Here is a 20,878-nt window from a genome sequence, read left to right as displayed (position 1 = left end):
TATGAGAATACAGTTTTGAATAGCTGTAGTTAATATAATTAGAAGTTCATTGTGGAATTCAAATATTGTAATCCAGTGGTTATTTGGTGTCAGAGTACACTTTTTACATTGCCTATTTATTTCCTTATAGCGAGCCATTGACTAAGAATTGAGGTACATAAAGTTTCTTTTGTATTTCATAGGCAGGCATTGCAAGTTACCTCTGGTTTTGTCAGCAGCTTTCAGTTTGGGGAGCTCAAATGAACCTGTCTAGCATTTATAAATATAAAGCTCATTAGAAAAATAAATCTTAGCTTTGACAAACCTTTATTCTAGGTTTTCCTGCTCACTGGATGCCTACCAGTATAGGTAAGCCATATGCCACTGTATACATAGGCATTTTGTAAGAAAGCCAAATCATTTGAGATTTATAGTACTTTACACTGGCAGTAGAACTTCAGGTGGCTTCAGCACCACTAAGATATGCACTGCAGGGCATTTTCCAAATGAGCATTTTTAGCAGTAATGGCCTTGAGGTTTTTGTGGGTACACAGGGAACACAATTCAGTGTTCCTTGGCAAGATAGGCATGTCATTTCTAAGGAGACAATTTAGCTTCCTGTGCATTCAAATTTCAGAACATCAGTAACTGTTCTGCCTAGAGTACTTACTTTGTTAAAATGTTTCTGGAACGTTTTGAAACTTGTTTTTTGTAGAGCACTTTGTTTCTTAAGTAGGTCAATAATTCTGGTATCTCCACTGAAACTGCAGTTCAGCGTTGGAGATTTGTCTTATGCACCATGTTTTATTATTTAAAGTTGACTATATGCTTGGCTATTTTTCTACATATGATATAGTGTCTTTTGGGTTTAAAATTTCACATCTCTTTACCTTTTTTGAAGTTTCTTAAACTTCATTAACTTTAGTTAAACTTTGATAGAGTTGTTCATATTCTCTAGTGTTCATGTTCTCTCATGTTCTCTAGAGTGTCTAGTGAACACACTAGACACTCTCTAGTCTAGTGTGTTCATGTTCTCTAGTTGTTCATGTTGCTCTAGTGTGCAACAGTCTCTAGACTTGTTGCAGATGAATTATTAAGAGAAGCCATTGTTATGGGGTTAGCTTAAAAAGGGTTTTATTAATGATTAAATTATGATTGTCAAATGATAATCAGTGACTGAATGAAAATTAAATGATAATCAATAAAGCAATAATAGAATGGTAATTAAGCAGTTATTTAATCCAATTTTCATGAAGGATGAGAAGGAAGACCCTGATAATTACAGGCCTGTCAATCTCACTTCCGGACCTGGTAAAGTTATGAAGGTTATTCTGGAAGTTACTGTAAAACACTTGAGAGGCAACACAGTCACTGGTTATAGCCAGCACAGGTTCATGAGTGGAAAGTCCTGCTTAACCATCCTAATTCCCTTTTATGACAAGGGCATCTGTTTAGGTGACCAAGGGAAGCCAGTGGATTTTAGCAAAACTTTTGATACTGTGTCTCACAGTATCCTTCTGGTCAAAACATACAGTATATGGCTAGGCAAGTCCATAATACATTGGATGAGCAATTGGCTGATGGGTAGGCTCAAATGGTTATAGTACATAGGGGTCACATCAGGCTGGTGGCCAGTCACTAGTGGGGTTCCCTAGGGGTCAGTTTTAGAGCCAGCACTCTTCAATATTTTTTGTAAATTATCTGGGTGTGAAAGTCAAATGTACATTAAGGAAGTTTGCCGGTGATACTACATCAGGAGGAGCTGTTTATTCCCTCCAGGGTACAGAGGCCTTGCTGAGAGATCTGGTAGACTACAGTGTTAGGTAATCATGAACTGTGTATGGTTTAGCAAGAGCATGTGCCGGATTTTCCACCTGGGGTGGGGCATATATATGGTTATACATATATACAGATTGGGGGATAAGAGGCTAGAGAACAGCCCTGCAGAAAGAGATCTGGGGGGTTGGGTTGATGGCAAGTTGAATATGAGCTAACAGTGTGTGCCCTGTCAGCCAGAAGTACCAACCATGTCCTGGGGTGCATCAAGCACAGCATTGCTAGACAATTGAGGGAGGTGAGCCTCTCACTCCACAGTGCTCTGGTGCAGCTCCACCTCAAGCGCTGTGTGCAGTTGTGGGCACCTCAATGTAAGAAGAACTTCAGACTATTAGAGAGTGTTTCCAGAAGGAGGGTGAAAGGTCTCATGGGCAAGATTTGGGAGGAGCAGATGATATCACTTGGTTTGTTCAGCTAGGAGAAGGCTAAGGGATGACCTTGTTGCAGACTACAACTTCCTCAAGGGGGGCAGCAGAGGGGAGCTGCTGATCTGCTCTCAACTGATGACCAGCAATAGGACACAAGGAAATAGACTAAAGCTGCATTAGGGACAGTTCAGATTAGACATTAAGAAAAAATTCTTCACCAGGAGTGTGGTTGGTCACTGGAATGAACTCCAGGGAAGTGGTCACAGCATAATGCCTGGCAAAGTACAAGGAGCATCTGGACAATGCTTTTAATCAGATAGTTTAGTTTTAGGTAGTCCTGTTGAGGAGCAGGGAGTTGGACTTGATGATTTTTATGGCTCCCTTCCAAGTCTGTGATTCTCTAGAATACTCTAGATACTCTATGGTTCTATGATACTTCTAGGTCTAGTGTAAAACATCATTTACCTTGTTACTGGTAACAAATACTGGTTAAGGGGTCTCTCAACCTTGAGTCATGTCCCTACTCAAAAGGGAGATCACTCCTGTCCGGACTGTTGCTGTACGGAAGAGTTCAGTGGGCTGGAGGACCAGGGGAGGGATGGGGAGTAGGGCTACAGATACTTATATTGTAAAGTGATTGTTTATGTGGTGTATCTGCAAGTATGCAGCTGTAGTAGTTTGTTTTGTCTAGTCCCAGCTTGGGCTAGTACTGTTAGTAAGACATGGCCTAGATTCCTTAGTCCTTGTGAAGATACGGCCTATCACAGTTCTCAGGGTTTGTGCTGCAAAGCTGACTGCAGTCAGACCTTGTTGGTGAGGCCTGAAACAAAGCACCCTTCACTTAGAGTGGGTTCGTCCATCACAGGCTTGCCAAACAATAGACTTGATCTGCACTTCAAAAAAAAAAAAAAAAAAAGAAATACCTATCACAAAATGAAAATGGGTGAGGATTTTCAAGATTTTGTTTGCAGTTATATTTTTTCGTACTCTCGCCCTTGATTGTGGGGATAAATATTTTATCACCATTTTGCAAAAGACATTCAAGAGCTCTCTGTGGTCAGGTATTTCTTCCGCAGACTAAGTACTCAAATTCAGCTGAATATTACAGATCATTAGCAGTGATTCTTAATCTGTGGGAGGGAGAAGAAAAAAGCAATAATTCCTCTCAGTTAATATATAGTATTTGAATCAGACTGCAGTCTGAAGGTGGTCCCAAAATAAGATATATTACAGGATTTTTTTCTGTGAAACAGCCCTCTATAGGTACTGGTATTATTGCTACTAATGAGCTGTGTCTGTTTGTGAATATGTAATGGATTAGTGTGAACAACTGTAGAGGAAAAAAAAAAAAATCTCCTGAGGAGTTTTGTTTCATCCCTAAATCTCATTCAGTTTGAAAAAAAATGAGTGTTTATTTCAGGAAAATAAAAGGTGCTGTTGGCCTGCAAAGTGTCATTTCATGCTGGCTGCAACCCTAACACATGAAATCTTTCTTTGCCATCTGACCCTAGGAACTTTATTCAGTTTGTAGTTGTTCTCCTTAATACAGACTAGCTGTCTGAGATTTGTAGAAGTGAAAGCTTGTTAGCTTTCTGGTTATTGTCATACTTGCTGTATGTAGCTTGATAGCCTTAGCCATATGAATGCAATACTTTGTGACTATTGCAGTTACTGTATTACAAGTTGTGTTTGTGGCTTCAAATGCACAGGTGCATGTGCACACAGTCATGGTGTTCGGTAGGTTTCTTGTGTGTAGAAATGGACGAGAGGGGCTCTCTGTGCTGTGGCAGTCTAGAGTATCTCTGTGTATACTCCTTATATAGTAGCTGTATTATAGTTCATTATTTCTTTGCCCTTGCTTAAGGATTATACAATTAGGATACACTTCTGCATTTTGGCATGTTTAAATTATGATACATAAACCCAACTTCTTTGTTGCTACTTTTCCTTTAAGTGACTTAAGAAGTGTCTGGAGTTACAGGAAGAGAACCATTTCTTGCTGTATGCTGCTAGACAAAGATGAAACCTGACCCTTCTGTCCAGGTGTCACTTTGTGCTGTGTGTTACACAGTAGTGTGCTGGCAGGTCTCTTGACTATCAATGGGAGAAGAGGAAAATGACAGGCAATTTAACACTTCCTCCTCTCCTCCCCTCTCACGTGCTCTCTTTTGAAAGCACATGTAGCTATGGCAGGTATCTTTAAATGCATCCATCTTTCTGGCGGCTGTTACCTGCTAGAATTAACAAGAAGACTGCCTGAGAAAAGTCTTCTTTTGTGTTACCTTCAATAAGGCTTGCCACTTAAGAAGATAATGGTATATACCAGTTGGAACTTTGACTCACAAGATTTATTTATAGTTTTAATCTGAATGAGCAGGCAATATGAAATCAGATTTCCTCAATTGTAGGAGTGGATTCTCAAGGGCTTCTCAGGTGTTCTTAACTCACTGATTTTGTAGGCAGGGCAAAATAAATTATGCCTAGACTGTGGTTTATGTAGGACAAAACATATTTAATTTGTCTTTAGTTTGTCTTCCTGCTATGTAGTAAATAAAATTGGATGATTAATTTTCTGTTAGTCTTTCTGTATTTTCATAGTGCAGAACTACTAGATGTTCTATGCTGCGGTTTTCAGAGAAGTAGGCTGTCTGCATGTATGTGTGGGAAATAATCTGAGCTATGTATCAGCTGTTTCAGAAGGCTGCATTCAACCCATGCATATTGAAAGCAATTATTAGTTGAAGATACAGGAAGCTTTGAAATGTCATTGCTAGGCGAAAGGTTACCTTCACTGCTCAGTCACTGACACAGTATTGCGCTTTAAACTTGGTTTGGTCCTGAAAAACTGTGCTTTTCTGTTTCAAACTGGGCACAGGGAATTTTAGTGTGACTGGTGTAAGACATTTTTTCGTGTGTTAGTTTTGTGCACAAAGAAGTAAGGACTTTTCAAGGGCATGGCCACTTAACTGAAAAAACAACTGGGGCGGAGGGGGCAGGTCACTTGTAATTGGTAAAACAAATGTTTGAGCTTCAGACTATCAAGATGTTTTAAAAATGTTAGAAGGCTCTCTGCTTTAAGCTCCCAGCTGGTACTTGTAAACTATGTGTTCACTGTCACACTGCATGAGTTGCTCTTTCCTTGACCAAAAAGCGTTCTTTCCCTCCTTCACCTGCTTTACAGCTCCCTCTCACAATGCCAGTGACCTGATATGAAAAGCCTACTATTTCTCCTTACAGACTTGCTGTGGTTCTCTTCCTATATCTTTTGCCCTCTTCCAATATATTTTCTCAGATGGGTACATTTGTTGTGGAGAAACCTGTGGTTTGAAACTTTTAATTCAGAGGCAAAGTACTCTCATAATATGTAGTTGTTCATGGCTGTTGTGTCAAGATTGATTCGAAGTACAACCTATTCTGAAGTTGCTTGAGGAAATACGCTAATGAAAACCATTTCAGCATAAATAGGGGCAAAAAAACCAAACCCTTGACTCCAAATGCCTAATAATCCTGAAGTAAAACACTATAATAAAATCTTATAAATATTTTTAGTTGTAATGTTCAAAACTGTCTTAAAGACATGAACAAAGTAACTTCTTTCAGAGTCAGGACCTTTGTGTTCCAGGTTTGAAAATCCACATGAAAGTCTAACTCAAATTTTGAAGAAGTTTCTTCGATGTCTTGAAACTAAATCCTGAAGAACTTGGGGAGTGGGGAGGAATAGATATGGGAATGGGGAAGGTTATGAGGAAGTGAAAAAGAGCTCAGCCTATGTAGATGCTGAATGTTGTCCTTTGTCTGGCAAGAGTTACTTGCAGCTCAGGTTTCTCAGGATCTGAAAGCAAAAAAGATAATTGGTGCATTAAGAGCAGTGCCAAAGTCCCCACAAGTGCCTGCTTTGCTAGGTGGAAAGGGAGGAAGAGTGCTTCTGCAAGTGCACTGCTCTGGTGAGATAAAGTTTCTGATTTAGAATTCATGCATGAAGGCTATTTCCCTGTAGGTCATGTTAGTTTAAAATCTGTTGTTTTTTGTACAGATTGGTTTATTTCAGAAAACGAAACTGGCAAGTGACTAAACACTTCTCACTTCCTTTGAGACCCACCAGTTGCTACAGCTCCAAGTGTATGGAAGCAGGCACCAGCATAACCTCTCTGTTGGTTTGGTCACACCTTAATTATCTCCCTTCCCCCTCATTTCTTGCTGCCACTTGATTGTATCTGCTAAGCAGCAAAAGGAAATAGTATTGCTACACTAGAGATTTAAACTGAAAAATACTGAAGAAGTCTGAAAAATGCACTCTAAAATTATAGTTTTCTACTTAGCAGCTTGCAGGATTGAAACAAATGGTAACTGTTCAGAGCCTTTAAGGGGAAAAAGTTTCCTTTATGGAATGATACTTCCATATCAAGAATATTTTTTTTTTCTTGAAAATTGAGACTGAAAAACTAGTAGTAGTCCTGGTTACGACTTTGTGCATAAGCATGACATGAGCATGCCCTAGTGCATCATGTCATGACATACCATGGCATGGCATACCTAGTTATGACCTTGTGCATGCTTTACTTTTAAATTTTTTTTTTTTCCTCTCCCTTTCTCCTTAAATAGTAGCCTGAGCTTTGGAGCAAATCTAGTTAAACACCTGCAGTTATTTTCTTTCTCTTCCTGTGGTTTTATTTGCTTCAAGTAATTGTCAAAGAGGGTTGTTACTGCACTTCCTGTTTGAAGCCACAGTGAACAGTAGGCAGTCAAAGGATATTGAGGACTCACCCTTAGAAGAAGCTTTATAGATGATTTTTTTTAAAACAGAGTCAGCTCTTAAGCAATATAATTAATAAGCAGGTTTATTCTAAGGGACCCTCCACAGCATGCAGCGTATTCCTGTTTGGATCAACTAAGGTAAATAAATGTTCTCTCTCCTGCTTTTTGCCAGTAAACATGAAGAGCTTGGAGGGGAAATTGATTTCTTTTTTTGCCTTTCCTCCTGTCCTGTTCTGTTTATTTCCTACAGAAATGTTAATACTGCTTTAATAAGAAAAACTGCTGATACTATAAGAGAATGTGCTCCACCCCTACTATCCATTATTGCAGTGTTTGCACTTAACTACCGTAATGACTGGTATTTAACAATAAGCTGTAGCTGTGGGTTCTGTATTAAATCAGCTACTGTAGAATAAGCTTTGAGTTCTGAATCTTGGGTTTCACTTCAAATTTTAAACAATGTATCTTTTTTAATATCTTAATTTCTTCATACTACTTAAAAATTCTATAAATGTTATGAAATTGAAGTTGTACATAAAGCCTTAAAATGTGACAGCCTGTGTGTTCTTGCATTGTGAATTGTACACCCTAAATTAAGTCTCATTCAGAGTTCAGAAAGTTTAAATGGGCAGAAGTAAACAGGTGTTTCACCATTCATTACTGACTAACTTTCTGCTTCAAACAGAATAAGCACCTTGTCTTTTCAGCATAAGTGGTATGGTGTTCTGCTCTGAGCACCATGAACTGTGTAAAGAGTGAAAACAAAGAGTGATAGAGCTATTGTCTTGAACTCTGTTCTTCAGCCTCTGCTGTCATCTTCCTCTGGAAAGTCTACACAGACGAATGCAGCAATACATGCAAACAGTGCCATATTAGAAACCTTGGTCCTACAAAGTAGAGAACTAGCTGTGAGGTATATGTTTTTGGATCTCATTAATTGCAGCTGAGTTTGGAGTGCAGTTCCAGGCTTTGCAGGAATACTTTCTCAAGAGAATCCTAGTGGGCTGTTACTACATAATTACCTGGCTGGTAGCTGTAGATCAGTATGGTGCTTTCTTCTTTCTTTCTCTATAACCAGTAATTTGGAAAAGAACAGCAGAATTTTCCTGTTTCAACTTGTTCTTTAAACAAATAATTAGCAGCATAAGAGAAGTCCTAGTGTGTTGCTGTTGACCTTGCAGTGCTGATATGCCTTTTGACTTCAGTGTAATTGCTTTTACTTTCAATTTTGGTGGGGCAGATTCGTACCTGATCTTTTATATTAACTTGGTCTTGAAAATCATCAGTTTAACAGGGTGGGGTGTATAAAATTGCAGTGCTGCAACAAATATTGCTAAGTTTTATTTGCTTTTTAAGGGGTGCAGTTACTGTCAATTTTCTCCAGACTTACAGATAGGATCTTTCATCATCTCTTTTTCTAATTAAAAGGCAACAGATTGAAAAACTGCTTGGTACTGACTGTAAAACCATGGAGATAAAGGCAAATATGGCATTAGATAGGCTATAAAGGATAAAAGACATTTTTAAGAATGAACATGTTATCAGATTATTATCATGATCTCTAGCTTCACTGTGTCATTCAGCAGCTGTTGATGTGAGGAGGGGAGTCAGTTGCAAAGACAACTCTGTCCTGGGGGACGCAAGTCCTATATGCTGAGAGTGTCTGAGTGGAGAAGGTCTTCTTCACCCTGGAGTATTTTGTAACCAGGAAGATTCTTCCAGTTTCACAAGAGCATGCTCAGGTCCTTCAGGTTTTTTTTCCCAGGGCTTCAGCTCAGCACGGTGTTTAATGCTGCAGTGAGCTGGGGAAGAGAATGCTAACTATCGCTGAACAGATGAGGAGATGGATCAGCAGAGGAGATTCCATGCATTTTCCGTATAAGTCTTCTGTACACAGGTGTAACAGTGGGATGGAAGTTAACGCTTTGTGAGAACATGAATTTGTTATGCTAAATCTCAATTTTATCAAAAAGAGACTGTGGGGAAGCAATGATGCAAGTGTCAGACTTTCAGGAGTTGCAAATCCAAATATTGGGTCGCTCATGCAGCAAGAGAAGCCCACTGTGATGCGTCAGTTTACAGCTGTGGCAGGTTACAATGCATTAGATTTCAAAATGCTCTAACTTCACATACTTGCGTTCTCAGTTTTTCTGAGCAGCTGGCACCGGGGAAGCACTGCTGTGTTCCAGAACAACATGGACCCTAACTTCTCAGAAGTAAACTCACCACATTTTAAGGAGAGATAAGATGTACAATTACTGGTCTAAAACTGTCAATTGTTAAGTGCTTAACAGCAGTTAACCACATTTTGGTTCCAGTTTTGCTACATGTTGAATCAGCTTCAGAAAAGAATTGTGTAGCATGCAAATTCTGAGACTGTAGAGAACAGTATTTTCTTATCAAGCCTTTTTACATTAGTGCAGTTCTTGTTATTTAAAATTCATCAAATTTACAGTAACCAGAAGAGTTGAGAAAATGATGTGAAGCTACCTAATTATGAAAACTTCTGTAGAGACTTCTATATTCAATCTTGGATTTCACACTGTTCATTGGTAACTTTGTTGCGGCTTCTTGACATGTATATATCATTTAGATGATCATTTTTGAGGTAGAAATCTTTTCAAATAGTGAAAATAATTATATTAGCACTGTACTAAGACCCTTTTTTGAAGTATTTGATAAAAGAAAGGTTATGTAGAAGGATTTTTTTTTTTTTTTTGGGGGGGTGGGGGGTGTTTTGGTTTTTTTTTTATTACCCTCAAGGTGTTCTGTTTAATAGAATTGCTTTGCTTTTTATGGTGTTAGTGGTAGGAAAAGCTAGCAAAGCATTTTTTTCCCCACTTCCTATTCTGGTCTTTGAGCAAGAAATAGCAGGCATGTAAACTTAAACATTACCAGTAGCTTTTTCAAAGCTAGGAGAGGCAGGTACTTTTGCTGGGGTTTTGCTACTTAGATGATGTTACTGCAGTATACACTGATTTCTTGAAGTGCCTCTGTTAGTCTCTCAAAAGGCAAGAAGTGGGAAAACTTCCCAGAGGCTTTGGTCTTAGTATGGGAAAGGTGCTACTGTATTTGTGTGTGTGTGTGCATTGTAGCCAACAGTCCTGGCATGTACCTGGCTAGTAGTGGCTGCACAGTACAGTAACTTGGCATGTGTACAGTACATGAGAGACCTACTTATGTATGTGCTTCGCATGTAGAGAACAGTTAAAGGCAGTAGCTAAGTGGAACTGCTCCATCACAAATGTGTATGTATATACGTGTATATGTATCTGCAGTTTATGTATCTCATGGAGTCTCCAAACCACATCATTCTGTGAGGAATTTTATACAAATAATGATGCATAATTAAGCACATATTTCTAAGAATAAAAATGCAGTTTTATATAGGCTTATTAAGGAGTATGCATATTAAAAAACTCTGAATACTCATTATCTCACTTTCTCTGCAAGTAAAGTTTGAGAGATGCCAAGATAAATGACCAGGGTGAGATCTCACAGAACTTTTTATTGCACTCTTGCTGAAAGAAACTGGGTTGGAGATTAACCAATAACATTATTTTAGCAAAAGAATGGTTGGAATCTGGAGCCTCAGTTGCTCCGCATGAGGAATTCTGAAGATTTAAGCAAATGGTTTCAAGCTCTACAAGCAGTCTCCTATTTTGAAGCCAACTTGACATGAAGCAGGAAGGTAAAGTGAGTGGAATGAAATTACCTTCAGTTGTCCAAGTCCAGCCATTTTGCAAATTTTCCAAATACAGAAATTCATTTATTTCATCAGCGTTTAGAAAAGCATGCCTTTATTGGACAGCTGTGTGACAGGATTGGTTACTGTTTAAACCCTGCGCTGTGAATGGACTGGGTAACTTTTCCATTGAGAAATATAAGGTGTCAATAGGCAAAATTCCCTAAGAAGTTTAAAGGGGTGTGTGGGCAATTGTCACTTTCTAAAATGACACTTGAAAGTTAGATCAAACGGAGATGACCAGCAAGAGATTAGACACCAGTTCTTGATATCACTTTGTCTAACCGAAGCTGGAATGTAAGGCTTATATGGATTTATGGTATATGCCATTTTTGGTATTCACTGTAGAAATAAGCACATGACCTGTTTGCTAGTGCCTCTTCAGTCTGTGGTTCAAGATACTGCTAAGAAATCACTGAGGTGGGTGGCTTGGAGCGTGAGATTCTGTATGTTCTTAGTTTTTGATGCAATGTACTTCTGCTTTCAGGTTCACATAACGCTAAGGACCAAAGAAGCATATGTAACATTTCTGTGGTGCTGGGACCAACCTTCTGAAAGAAGACTCTAAAATAACTTTTTGCCTTGAAGTTGTTTGTCCTGGGACTGACTTGTCTTTGGGGAAGAGCTCAACAGAGGAAAGATTTTCACATTGGAACCGTTACAAGTAAACCTATTTAAAAGACTTGCTACCTGGAGACTGATTTACGGAGTCCTGCTTTTCATCTGTGTTCCTGCTGCAGACTGTAAACAATGAGTGAGTTTTGGTTGTGCTTCAACTGCTGTATTGCAGAACAGCCTCAGCCTGTAAGTATGAGTATTGCCAACGGTTTTTTGTTTTTTTTTTTTATAACTCACTACATCATTCACACTTCCTGTTTTTCTTGCAGTTTTTTAATTTACTGCTGTTTGGCCAAGCTCAATGAGACAAATAATTAGCTAGCATCCTGGCTCTGTGGGCACAAAAATTGTCTGTTCCAGACTCTTATCACAAAGATATTATCCTGTCCTTGCAATCAAATCTATCTAAAGTGTTTGGAAAGAGCCTTTATTTGTTTGAATTGAAAAGGAGGGTAAAGTCAGGGAATTAGTCTAAACTAATCTAAACTATCGCTCTAAAATAAGCAATTTTTGAGTGGATATATGTAAGTGTCCTGGCTTCTGCATGGTTTGAGACCTGCCTTCAGATGTGGCTGGACAATTCTGTTAAAAAGTCCTGAGTGAAATCCAATTCTTCTCCAGTTTAATTTAATTAAGGATTTCAGCCTTAATTGTTTTATTGATTTTTAGATGAAACCTTAGAAAAGTGAAGGGATGCACTCATAATGTAAATACTTTTTTTTTTTTTTTTAATAGAATTTGGAATGGTTGTTGTGTGAAAAAGTGCGTAGCAAACAGTTGGACAGAAGAACTTATCAAAGCATACTTCAGACAGAAAGTACAGTTTCATGTATTTGAAGTACCTTTATAGTGTGTTTCTGAGGCCAGTGGTGTTGGAAGAAAGTCTGCCTGAGTGAAGGTGGAATTAACCAGGAATATGGTTAGCACTGAGGAGAATCATTATATGGCGTGACATCATATCAAGCTAAATGAATGTACAGAAAGGACACTCATCTTGCAAATATGTGGAAAAGAGTCCAGTTACTACTAAGGGTATGTCAGAATTACAGTCACCAAGAGAATCATGGAGTGAATAGAACAAACATTAATATGTTCAGATGATAATGTTTGGCTTTAGGGAAGCTGCAGGATTAAAATCATAATAATCTGATACTAGGTTTTGTCATTGTGCAAAGCCTGAATGCCAGACTGATCCTTGGGTGGCAAATACTAATGTGTAACCATTACAATTCTAACAAATGAAAGCAAGTGTATCCCTTACTCAAGTAGAGTTGTGGGAGATGAACTCTAAGATATGGGAACAACATGGGAAGCTGCAGACCTCTCCTTTTGCTTGGATGCCGTGAAGTCCTTTAAAATGCTGGCTGTGTCCATATATAGCCAAAGTTACTGCCTTGTTTTTGGAACATCTGTTTCAATTAAAAATAAGGCATGGCTGTTAAAAAGCTTTGTGATTGAAAGTAACATGTTTGTTTACAAGAATCCTGAGTCTCAGTCCGTACAAAATCTTGACTTTTGTTTTAGTTATTGCCCCAAAAATACACAGTATGCTAGTACAGCATGTGGGTCGTAATTTACAGAAAGGGTAGGGAATGTACTTCAAAAGTGGAGAAAAGGGAAACAACCCATTTTTGTTGGACAGTTTCTGTTGACCTGATAGTGTGTGTCTGCTTAGAAAAATAAAACCATCCTTATGTTTAAGATACAAATAGCACGTTGCTGAGCATTGACCTAGTTCCTGAAATCTGCCTTTCAAATGTTGTAGGAGCTTTGCTTGTTATGAAGTGCCAGAATTCTTTAGGATGCATCTTAGATTAGAAAGTTGTGAGCTCTCCTTCATATGCTTGACAATAGGCGCTTAATTGTCCTTCCTCTGCAATTACTCAGCGCATTTTGCTGTGTTGTACAGCCATTGTTCAGCCATGCACTCTTGCTGTAAGCAAAGTATTTAATCAGATACATATGCATCTGAGTAAGTCCAGGAATGCTTTTTTCTCTCCAATACGTAGCAAAGCGTATACTGTCACTATGTCCATTCAGTCTGTTAGTTCATCCCAGGTTCTCAGGAGAAATGCCTCATCTGCCCACTTACATTCTTTTCAGGTGCCTTCTTTCATTTTTACCTCCTGCATCTGAACTCACAGCCTGAGTGTCACCATGTCAGTTTTATGTTCAGCATGCTCCTTCTGTGGAAGGACTAATGTGGTCTTCCAGCAACACAAACTCCCTCCAGCCTTTCAGAATATAAGACCTTCAAAGCAGGAAGTTGTATTTGCCACTTGCCCTGATCCATGCGTAAAATGTTCCTTTTGTTTTTAAATTTCCGGTCTCTGAAACTTTTTATATTCTCATTGTCTTTATCAGGTGCTGATATCAGGGACACCTTTCATGTCACAGATAGTGACGTAAATTTTTATGGACTTTTTATTGAAAGAAAAGCAAAATTTTTAGTAGTTCCATGTTTCTGTGGTATTTATAGGTTTCATTGAGCTAAGGAGGTCTCCTACTCTCTTGAAATCCAGGATGCAGGAACTGTCTCTGCTTTCTTATGGCAAATTCTAGCATATTACGTTAAGAATCTTAAGTACAGCATCTTTATTCTTTGCACTATAGTGCACTTAAAACAAAAAACATGTATATGCACTGAGTCCTTTCAGTTAGTTTAATAGAAGACTATTATTTGGGCTGTACACAAAGGCATTTTCTAGGTTATTGACAATACTCTGTATGCCTTCCAGACTTGAATACGAGTGCTTTCCAGTGCATTTTCATGGTCTTTTTGGATAAGATTTGCAAACTGTATGGCAATAAGAACACGTGACTTACCTAATTTTAATGCCATCACTTCTCTAATAGCATACCCCAGGGCAGAACAGTAACAGTGTTGAAGTTAAATATTAATGCACTTTAAGGGGTCCTTAATTAAAAGACAGTCTTCAAGTATTATGGTCATCTTTTGTTGAAATCTATTACAGCACAGCTTTCTGTCTTTTGTCAGTGCTAAATTGATGCACCATGTTCCTGTTAAATAAAACACAGATGTCTTGGAAAGCAGTGTTCTTCTCTCTCTCCTAATTTTACTTTGACTGCTAAATGTTTCACTGGGTGTTTACAAGACTGCAGTATTCATAACAAGATCTTGGAAGGGGCATGTTCAAACATGGGTTTCTGCTTCACTCTACGAGATGATAAATGAAGAAACTGAGTATGCAAAGAACCAAAACTAAATAGTGATGCAGTTGAAGGTGCATGGTGGCCTAGGTCTTGCTTCTTAACAGCTCAAGGTCTTTACCACAATAGAATGCAAACAAAAGCCAAGGGAAGCTGTTCTCTTACTTCCTTCTGGTTTTCTCTTGTCAGGCTCGGATTGATAATATATTTTACCACAATGAAGACTGCAGGCAATCAGCTGCTTACATACCTGGTTTTATTGTACCAGGGAGGTGATACTAATCTCTTAATAGCTATGTTCAGATTTTCTTGGTTGTTTAAGTAGCCTGAATTCAATCTCATGATCTGACCCAAACCTTTTCTTATTTTGAGAAGATTACCATTTTCTATGATTGCACTAGGTTTCTTACACCTTTCACTGGTACCCTGTATAGGTTCTGTTAGCGGATCTTGCATTTTCCAGTGACAAGATGAGTCTTTCATACCATGTGCTATCATCCCATCCACTGCTATGTTTTGGTCAACTCTGCCAAATCCCCACTACCAGATGCGTTGCTTCGTAACAGAAGTTTAGAAAGCCTTTTATCTTGCCGATTTTCAGAGATGTTCGTGATTTTTTGGCCTTTTTTTTTTTTTTTTTTTTTCTCTTAGCCTGAGTTCATTGTCTACACCAGGAATCTGTTATTTTTCTCCACCTTTTTTTCGTGTTCTCTGCATTTTTAACTTGCAAAGTTAATTTTTGGTCTGAGAAGTCTTTGATCATGATCTGGTGCACTCCCACCTGGTTTGGGCCACCGCCTGGTACAGCTGAGCTCTACAGTTTACTTTGACCTTTTAGTAGAATGACTGCTCTGCTATAAAAGAACAAACTGTGCTTTCCATCTTGTTCCAAGCTTCCTTCTCTAGTTAATTAGTTTCTGGTTTGTTGCTTGTCTCTTCTTCAGATAACTTCCATTTTGCATTTTGTCAGAGGGCTGTTGCAGTTTTGCTGTAAATGTTTAAAGTAGTATAGGAAGTGAAGTTTCCTTCATCTCTTTTGTTGTGTGAAAGACCATTGACCGATCTATATTTATAGTGGGAGACCCATCTTAAAATACAGGCAGAAGAAACCTTGCACAATTTATCAACTGATCTGAATGCTAAATGACACAAAAGACATAAATGGTCTTGATCCTGATTACTTATGGAAATTAACCACATAGATATTGTCAGCTCTAGCTTTTTTCTAGAGGAGTTGTAGATATATCTAAAGATACATTTACCACTGCAGCTTTTAAAAACATGAACACGAGAAAGATAATTAAGCATTCAGTATGCATAACAAATGCAGAATAAATCACCCTCAGTAGGCATGCACAGTAAATTGGGAGTTTGCTACTGAAGAAGTTCTGGGCCAGGCTTCCCATTCAGCAGTGCTGTGCAAGTGCAGCTTCTTGCTCAAAATGACTAAAACTCGGGCTTTCTTATTCATCAGCTGTGATCAGCCTGCCACATTCAGTGCATCTATGAAAGTCTCAAATGCAAAAGGTGACAACTGTAGAGAGCCCTTGTATTTCAGAGTTGTCATATTGAGTTACATATTGAGCTGCCAGTTAAGATGTTTTAAATTCCTTCTATTTCCTATTCAGTGCTGTTGTAGAAGAAGCCTGAGGAAACACCTTATCAAAGAGGGCAGAGTTAAATAAGCAGCAAAATGCTTGGCTTTTATTTCTTAACCCTGATCTGTTTGTGCTGCTTTCATCCTGATAGAGCTGCTTTAGTTTTTTCTTTTGCCTCTGAATTAGCCCCACATGCCTTAAAATATCTGTTGTGATGTTCAAGTATTAAAATGGTTACAAAGATAACGAAAAAGGCAGAATTTTATGTATTTATAAATACTTGAATGAAAATCAAGTGAATACTTTGTGACGTTTTATAATGGCTCTGAAATTTGTAGGAGCTCTTAGTTAGCTGTCCTGATGCTATTTATTTAATGTAATAGTAGTTGATGGGATGGAAAATAGCTCTTGGTGGGGTGGAGTGTTGGTGAGCGTCTTGACATTATGAACATATTTGAGGAAGGATGTAATATGCTTTTAATATTTACAGGTTCTGCAGAGCTCATTCCTTCTTCTTTAACATGGGGAGGAAGTAGACTGTACTCTTTGTTTATCTGGACAGCAATGTTAGAGCCATTCAGTCATTTGTTTCTTTTAAATCTCAAAAATTTTCAGTGAGAAGACATCCTCAAAGGCAAAACCCAGTATGGGTTTTTGACAGAAGGAGCTGCCATAAGAAATGCTGGTACTGCCCAGCAAAAGTTGATATTTTCGGGGCCGCCCTTGGAGACTGTTACGAAGCATTTGTTAAATTAACAAATCCAGTCCAATCTTTTCAGCTGTTTTTTTCCTGTTCTGCTTTTCACTTTGCAGCCAGGGGAGATAGGTAAGTGTGTGGGTTTAAGGGCGTTGCTACTTGCCAGCAGCTAGAGGCAGAGGTAACTTGGACATGGTCTGAGAGATGTGCACTTTTACTGACTCCATGTGGAAGTATGCTCTGTGTTAATGAATAGAGGAGTGAGTCATTGCCCTTAAGGCGAGTGTTCAGCCTTTCAGCTCTTAACTGATTTTGATATGAAAGGAAGTATTGAGAGTAGAAGCTTTCTCTGCTGCTATCTTACTGTATTTTTGTTGTAAGTTTTCTGTAAGGGATCTGAGATGTTCTGTTGCAGACAATTCTTAAAACTAATATGCAGCTCACAAAACACACATTTTTTTTTAATGGCTGTTTTAAAGATCTCTGCCTGCACTTTGATTTTTAATTCCAACATTAACATTTCACAATTATTAAAGTTTTTCCTTTTTCAGACTCCCTAAACTTTCGGCTCTACTGTTCCTGTGATGACTCTCTTACGCATGAGACATGTGTGATATCAAAGTTCCCATTGAATTACCATATAGCTATTCTTCATGTATTCTCAGAGATCCCCAAGTTATAAGATGCCTGTTAAGCCAGACTTTAATATGTAATCACTTGCAATGATTTTCTCACTTTCATCTTCAGAGTGGCTTAGCTGATTGCTTAGAATGCTGACTTCTGTAATTCTGGGTTAATATCCTGTCACAGAGAAAGGAGAACAGAAACGTGGAGGTTGGGCAGAAAAGCTGAAGCTGTGAACTGATTCAGGGAAGTATTGCCTCTCTGAACCCATCAGTTTTACTTTTGTTTTTCAAACAGTTTTAGAGGGTTTTTTCACTACTTAGGTGTACCCTCAAGAGAGCTGTAGTTTACTATAGCTGAGGAAAGATATGATCTCTCCTTGTGTTTTCTCCTTCAAATAAGTGTGTGACACTGAGTGATTTGTTGACCCATCATGCTCTGGGAGTGACCTGACATCAAAAGGGAGAGGTTCACATGGTTGTTTTTTTTTTTAATAGTTCTAAGTTGTATTATCTCGCTTCTTGCAATTATTAAATTCAGCTCATTCAGTCTCAGAAAATAGTGTGGGTTTATAACATGCTGCCTTCAGCAGGCACAAGGTCTTCATAGTTGTTTGTTTCTCTTGCTTGTGGTATGACTGTTCTTCAGTGTGAATGTAACTACCCTTTTTGTTCTGCTTGATGATTTATCATAAAGGACTACCTGGTTCATAGTTTGTATGTTTTGGTATTGGGATGCTCCCAAACAGAATATTTTAATTTTGTTTCATCTTTGACAGGCCTGCATTATGGTTTAGGTGTTTCTAACCTGCAAAAGATGGTTTCAAGTTTGTGTGTGGCTGCTTTGTCTGTGGAGATGGAGAAAGAATCTCCAGATTATCAAAATCTGGTAAAAAAAAAAAAAAAAAAAAAAACAAAAAAAAAAAAAAACCAAAACCAACCAACCAAAAAAAACCACCAAAAATTCTTTTAAGTTTAGCCAGACCATCACTTCTTTGCTGGCATTGCATGGTTTTTCATTCTCTACTGCTGTAGTAATAGGTGGTATTAGCCAGCTTGATCTCCCTGCTTTTGAAGCAGAGGCCCAGAGCTCATCTCATCACAGTGCACAGAAGGAAATGCTGCTGTTTATTGGAGGATGCCTTCCAAGAAATTGTGACCTTTTAAATGCTTGCACTTACTTAAAGATCAAAAGCATTTCTGTTAGGTAGTGACTGTGGTGACAGCTGAGTGCAGATGGACCTCCCTGGAAATCTGTGTCAGTCTCTTATGCTAGCCTCAGGTTGCTATAAGCACAGGTTAAATTCTTGCCTCCCAAGTTATGCATGCCACTAATTTTGAGTTCAGTTTTCTTGCAGCTCAGGGCTGATTCATTTGGGAGGTCAACATTGCTGTCCTTGTTTTATAGCTGGAAGATGTTAGGCGGGTTATTTAGGGAGCTGTGTGGTAGTCCATCAGTGGCTTCAGAGCCTCTGACCTTAAATGACGAAATATCAGCAAAATATAAAATATTTTTAAAAAATAGGGTGATGTGGTAGGTAGAGAAAAATGGATAGGATTTGGATAAAATGGAGGAAAAGACTTCGACAGGATTGGTGAATAGATGATAATTGGGGATTATGCCAGAATGGTAAAATTTGAGGTGATGTCACATCAGGGTTTTCTAAAACAATTACATAAAGTGTAGTTATTAATCTTTACCTCGCTATGTATCTTTGCCTTAAAACTTACCTTTTGGGTTGCTTTATCAGTTTCGTGAACTGAAAAACTGCTGCTTTCAGAAACTAAATTATCTAAAGAAAGCATAATTGGCTCTGTTCAACGGGAAACTAAAGTCGTGTTATGGGAGTGTAGTATTTATTAAAGAAGATTACTTTTATGACTCATTAAGTTCCCCTAAACATAAGGGCTTTCAAGCCAAATCCATTTCAGGTGGATTTCTTGAAAGATTTTAGTAAAATTAATACAGGACAACATGTTACTGAACTTTCTCTAGAACAAATATTACTTTAAATACAGTTTGTCATCCTCCAGTTACATTTAATTTCTAGGCTCTAGGATGATGATTAAATTGCAGATTACTGTTAAAATGGGACAATAAATCCTGTTAGGCATTTATTCCGAACAAATCTACTAGGATATGCAAACACACACGCATTTACGAGTGTGTGCATGTGTGTAACACACTGGATTGCTTGTATCTGTGGTAGCAGCTTGGCATTGCTGGACTTGTAAAGAGAAGAAGAAATGCCAACACAAGAATAGGCATGCTGATCCACAGAATAGCAGGCAGAGAAGCCTGCAGGCCTTTTATTTTCCATGCAAAAATATCAAATGCATATTTTCTTTTTTTAACATCAGAAGTAAGCTTTGAAAATTAAATGCTTCTTCAATTTGTAATGCAAAAAAAGGAAGATTTATGGGAGGAAAAAACATAAATGCAATGTCTGTACTTCAGAGAATAAAAATATAGGGCTGATGTGAAAGAGAAGAGCTGAAACTATTTTATTGCTTTTAAAAAGTATTTTAAAATCTATCAAAGATTTTTAAGTCTATTATTCTGTGTGGATGTTATCTTTTCTGTAAGCTAACCATGAAGACAGTGCAAATCTGTGCTAGGCTGCTACCAGTGGTGAGTGTGAAGAAGTGATTTAAGTGGCCATAGTGAAAGCAGTGTGGATTAAACTGGCTGCTGGAAGACTAGAAAAGGTATCATCAAGGACTTTTTGTATGGCCCTACCTCTACAGAACTAAAACATACACACATATCTCAGGCCAGTGAGATTCAGCTGTTCTTTATAATTCAGGAGTAAAACATCTACATTTCCATTGAGAGAGTAATGCTCCTTCACAGAGAAGATAATCAAGAGAAACTGTATACATTTTCATGCTTATGCATCTTAACTAAAATCTGGCAAGAAACTGATTGATGTGTGAAGACAGATGTGTTAGTGAATTTGGCAGTTAAAGAACTACAGGTTCTTAACTTCTAAGGTGTGGGGTTTTCTGCAGAGTGCAACACTTGGTGTTTTTCTACATAGCAAAGGCATATGAACTGTAGTCCCTGGTTTCTCTGATTTGTGAGCTATGTTTTAGGTGGTGGGTTGGATTTTGTTGTTTTGTTTATTTTGTGTGTGTGCACGTGGGGAATAATGTGCTGAATTGCAGCAAAAAACAAGTCCCAGAGTATTTTTCTCAGTGCTTGACTGCTAACTATGCTAACATTCTCTGAGGAGAGGCACTACAAACTAGTGAAAAATACAGAACTTTTGAATGTATAGTAGAAGGATTTATAGGGCATGTGTATAAGCACCATGATTAATTCTTTTGAAGGCAGCACAACTTAAATGTCAAGGCAAAAATCTATTCTAGCTAGATTTTTAAGTGGATGCTGTTGATTATAGATTACATAGTTAAGTCTAAAAAGACATGATGGTGTTTATTGTAAACATCTTTTTCCATATCTAGAAAGATTATAATATAAGAGG

General features: G+C 38.2%; 1 protein-coding gene across 7 annotated transcripts in view; it reads left to right on the top strand.

Moving 5' to 3' along the window:
- Positions 1-20,878, top strand: part of CDC42SE2 (CDC42 small effector 2) — an 86,423-nt gene that overhangs the window by 41,955 nt on the left and 23,590 nt on the right. For all 7 annotated transcript variants that reach the window (XM_080638722.1, XM_080638728.1, XM_080638725.1 and 4 more), the window contains one exon: positions 11,171-11,487. In XM_080638722.1, the coding sequence (XP_080494848.1) occupies positions 11,434-11,487 (54 nt within the window). In that variant the 5' untranslated portion in view covers positions 11,171-11,433. The remainder of the gene's footprint in view (positions 1-11,170; positions 11,488-20,878) is intronic.

Source organism: Psittacula echo (assembly GCF_963264785.1).
Source record: "Psittacula echo genome assembly, chromosome: Z".
Lineage (NCBI taxonomy): Eukaryota > Metazoa > Chordata > Aves > Psittaciformes > Psittacidae > Psittacula > Psittacula echo.
This window is presented reverse-complemented; position numbering and strand designations above follow the sequence as displayed.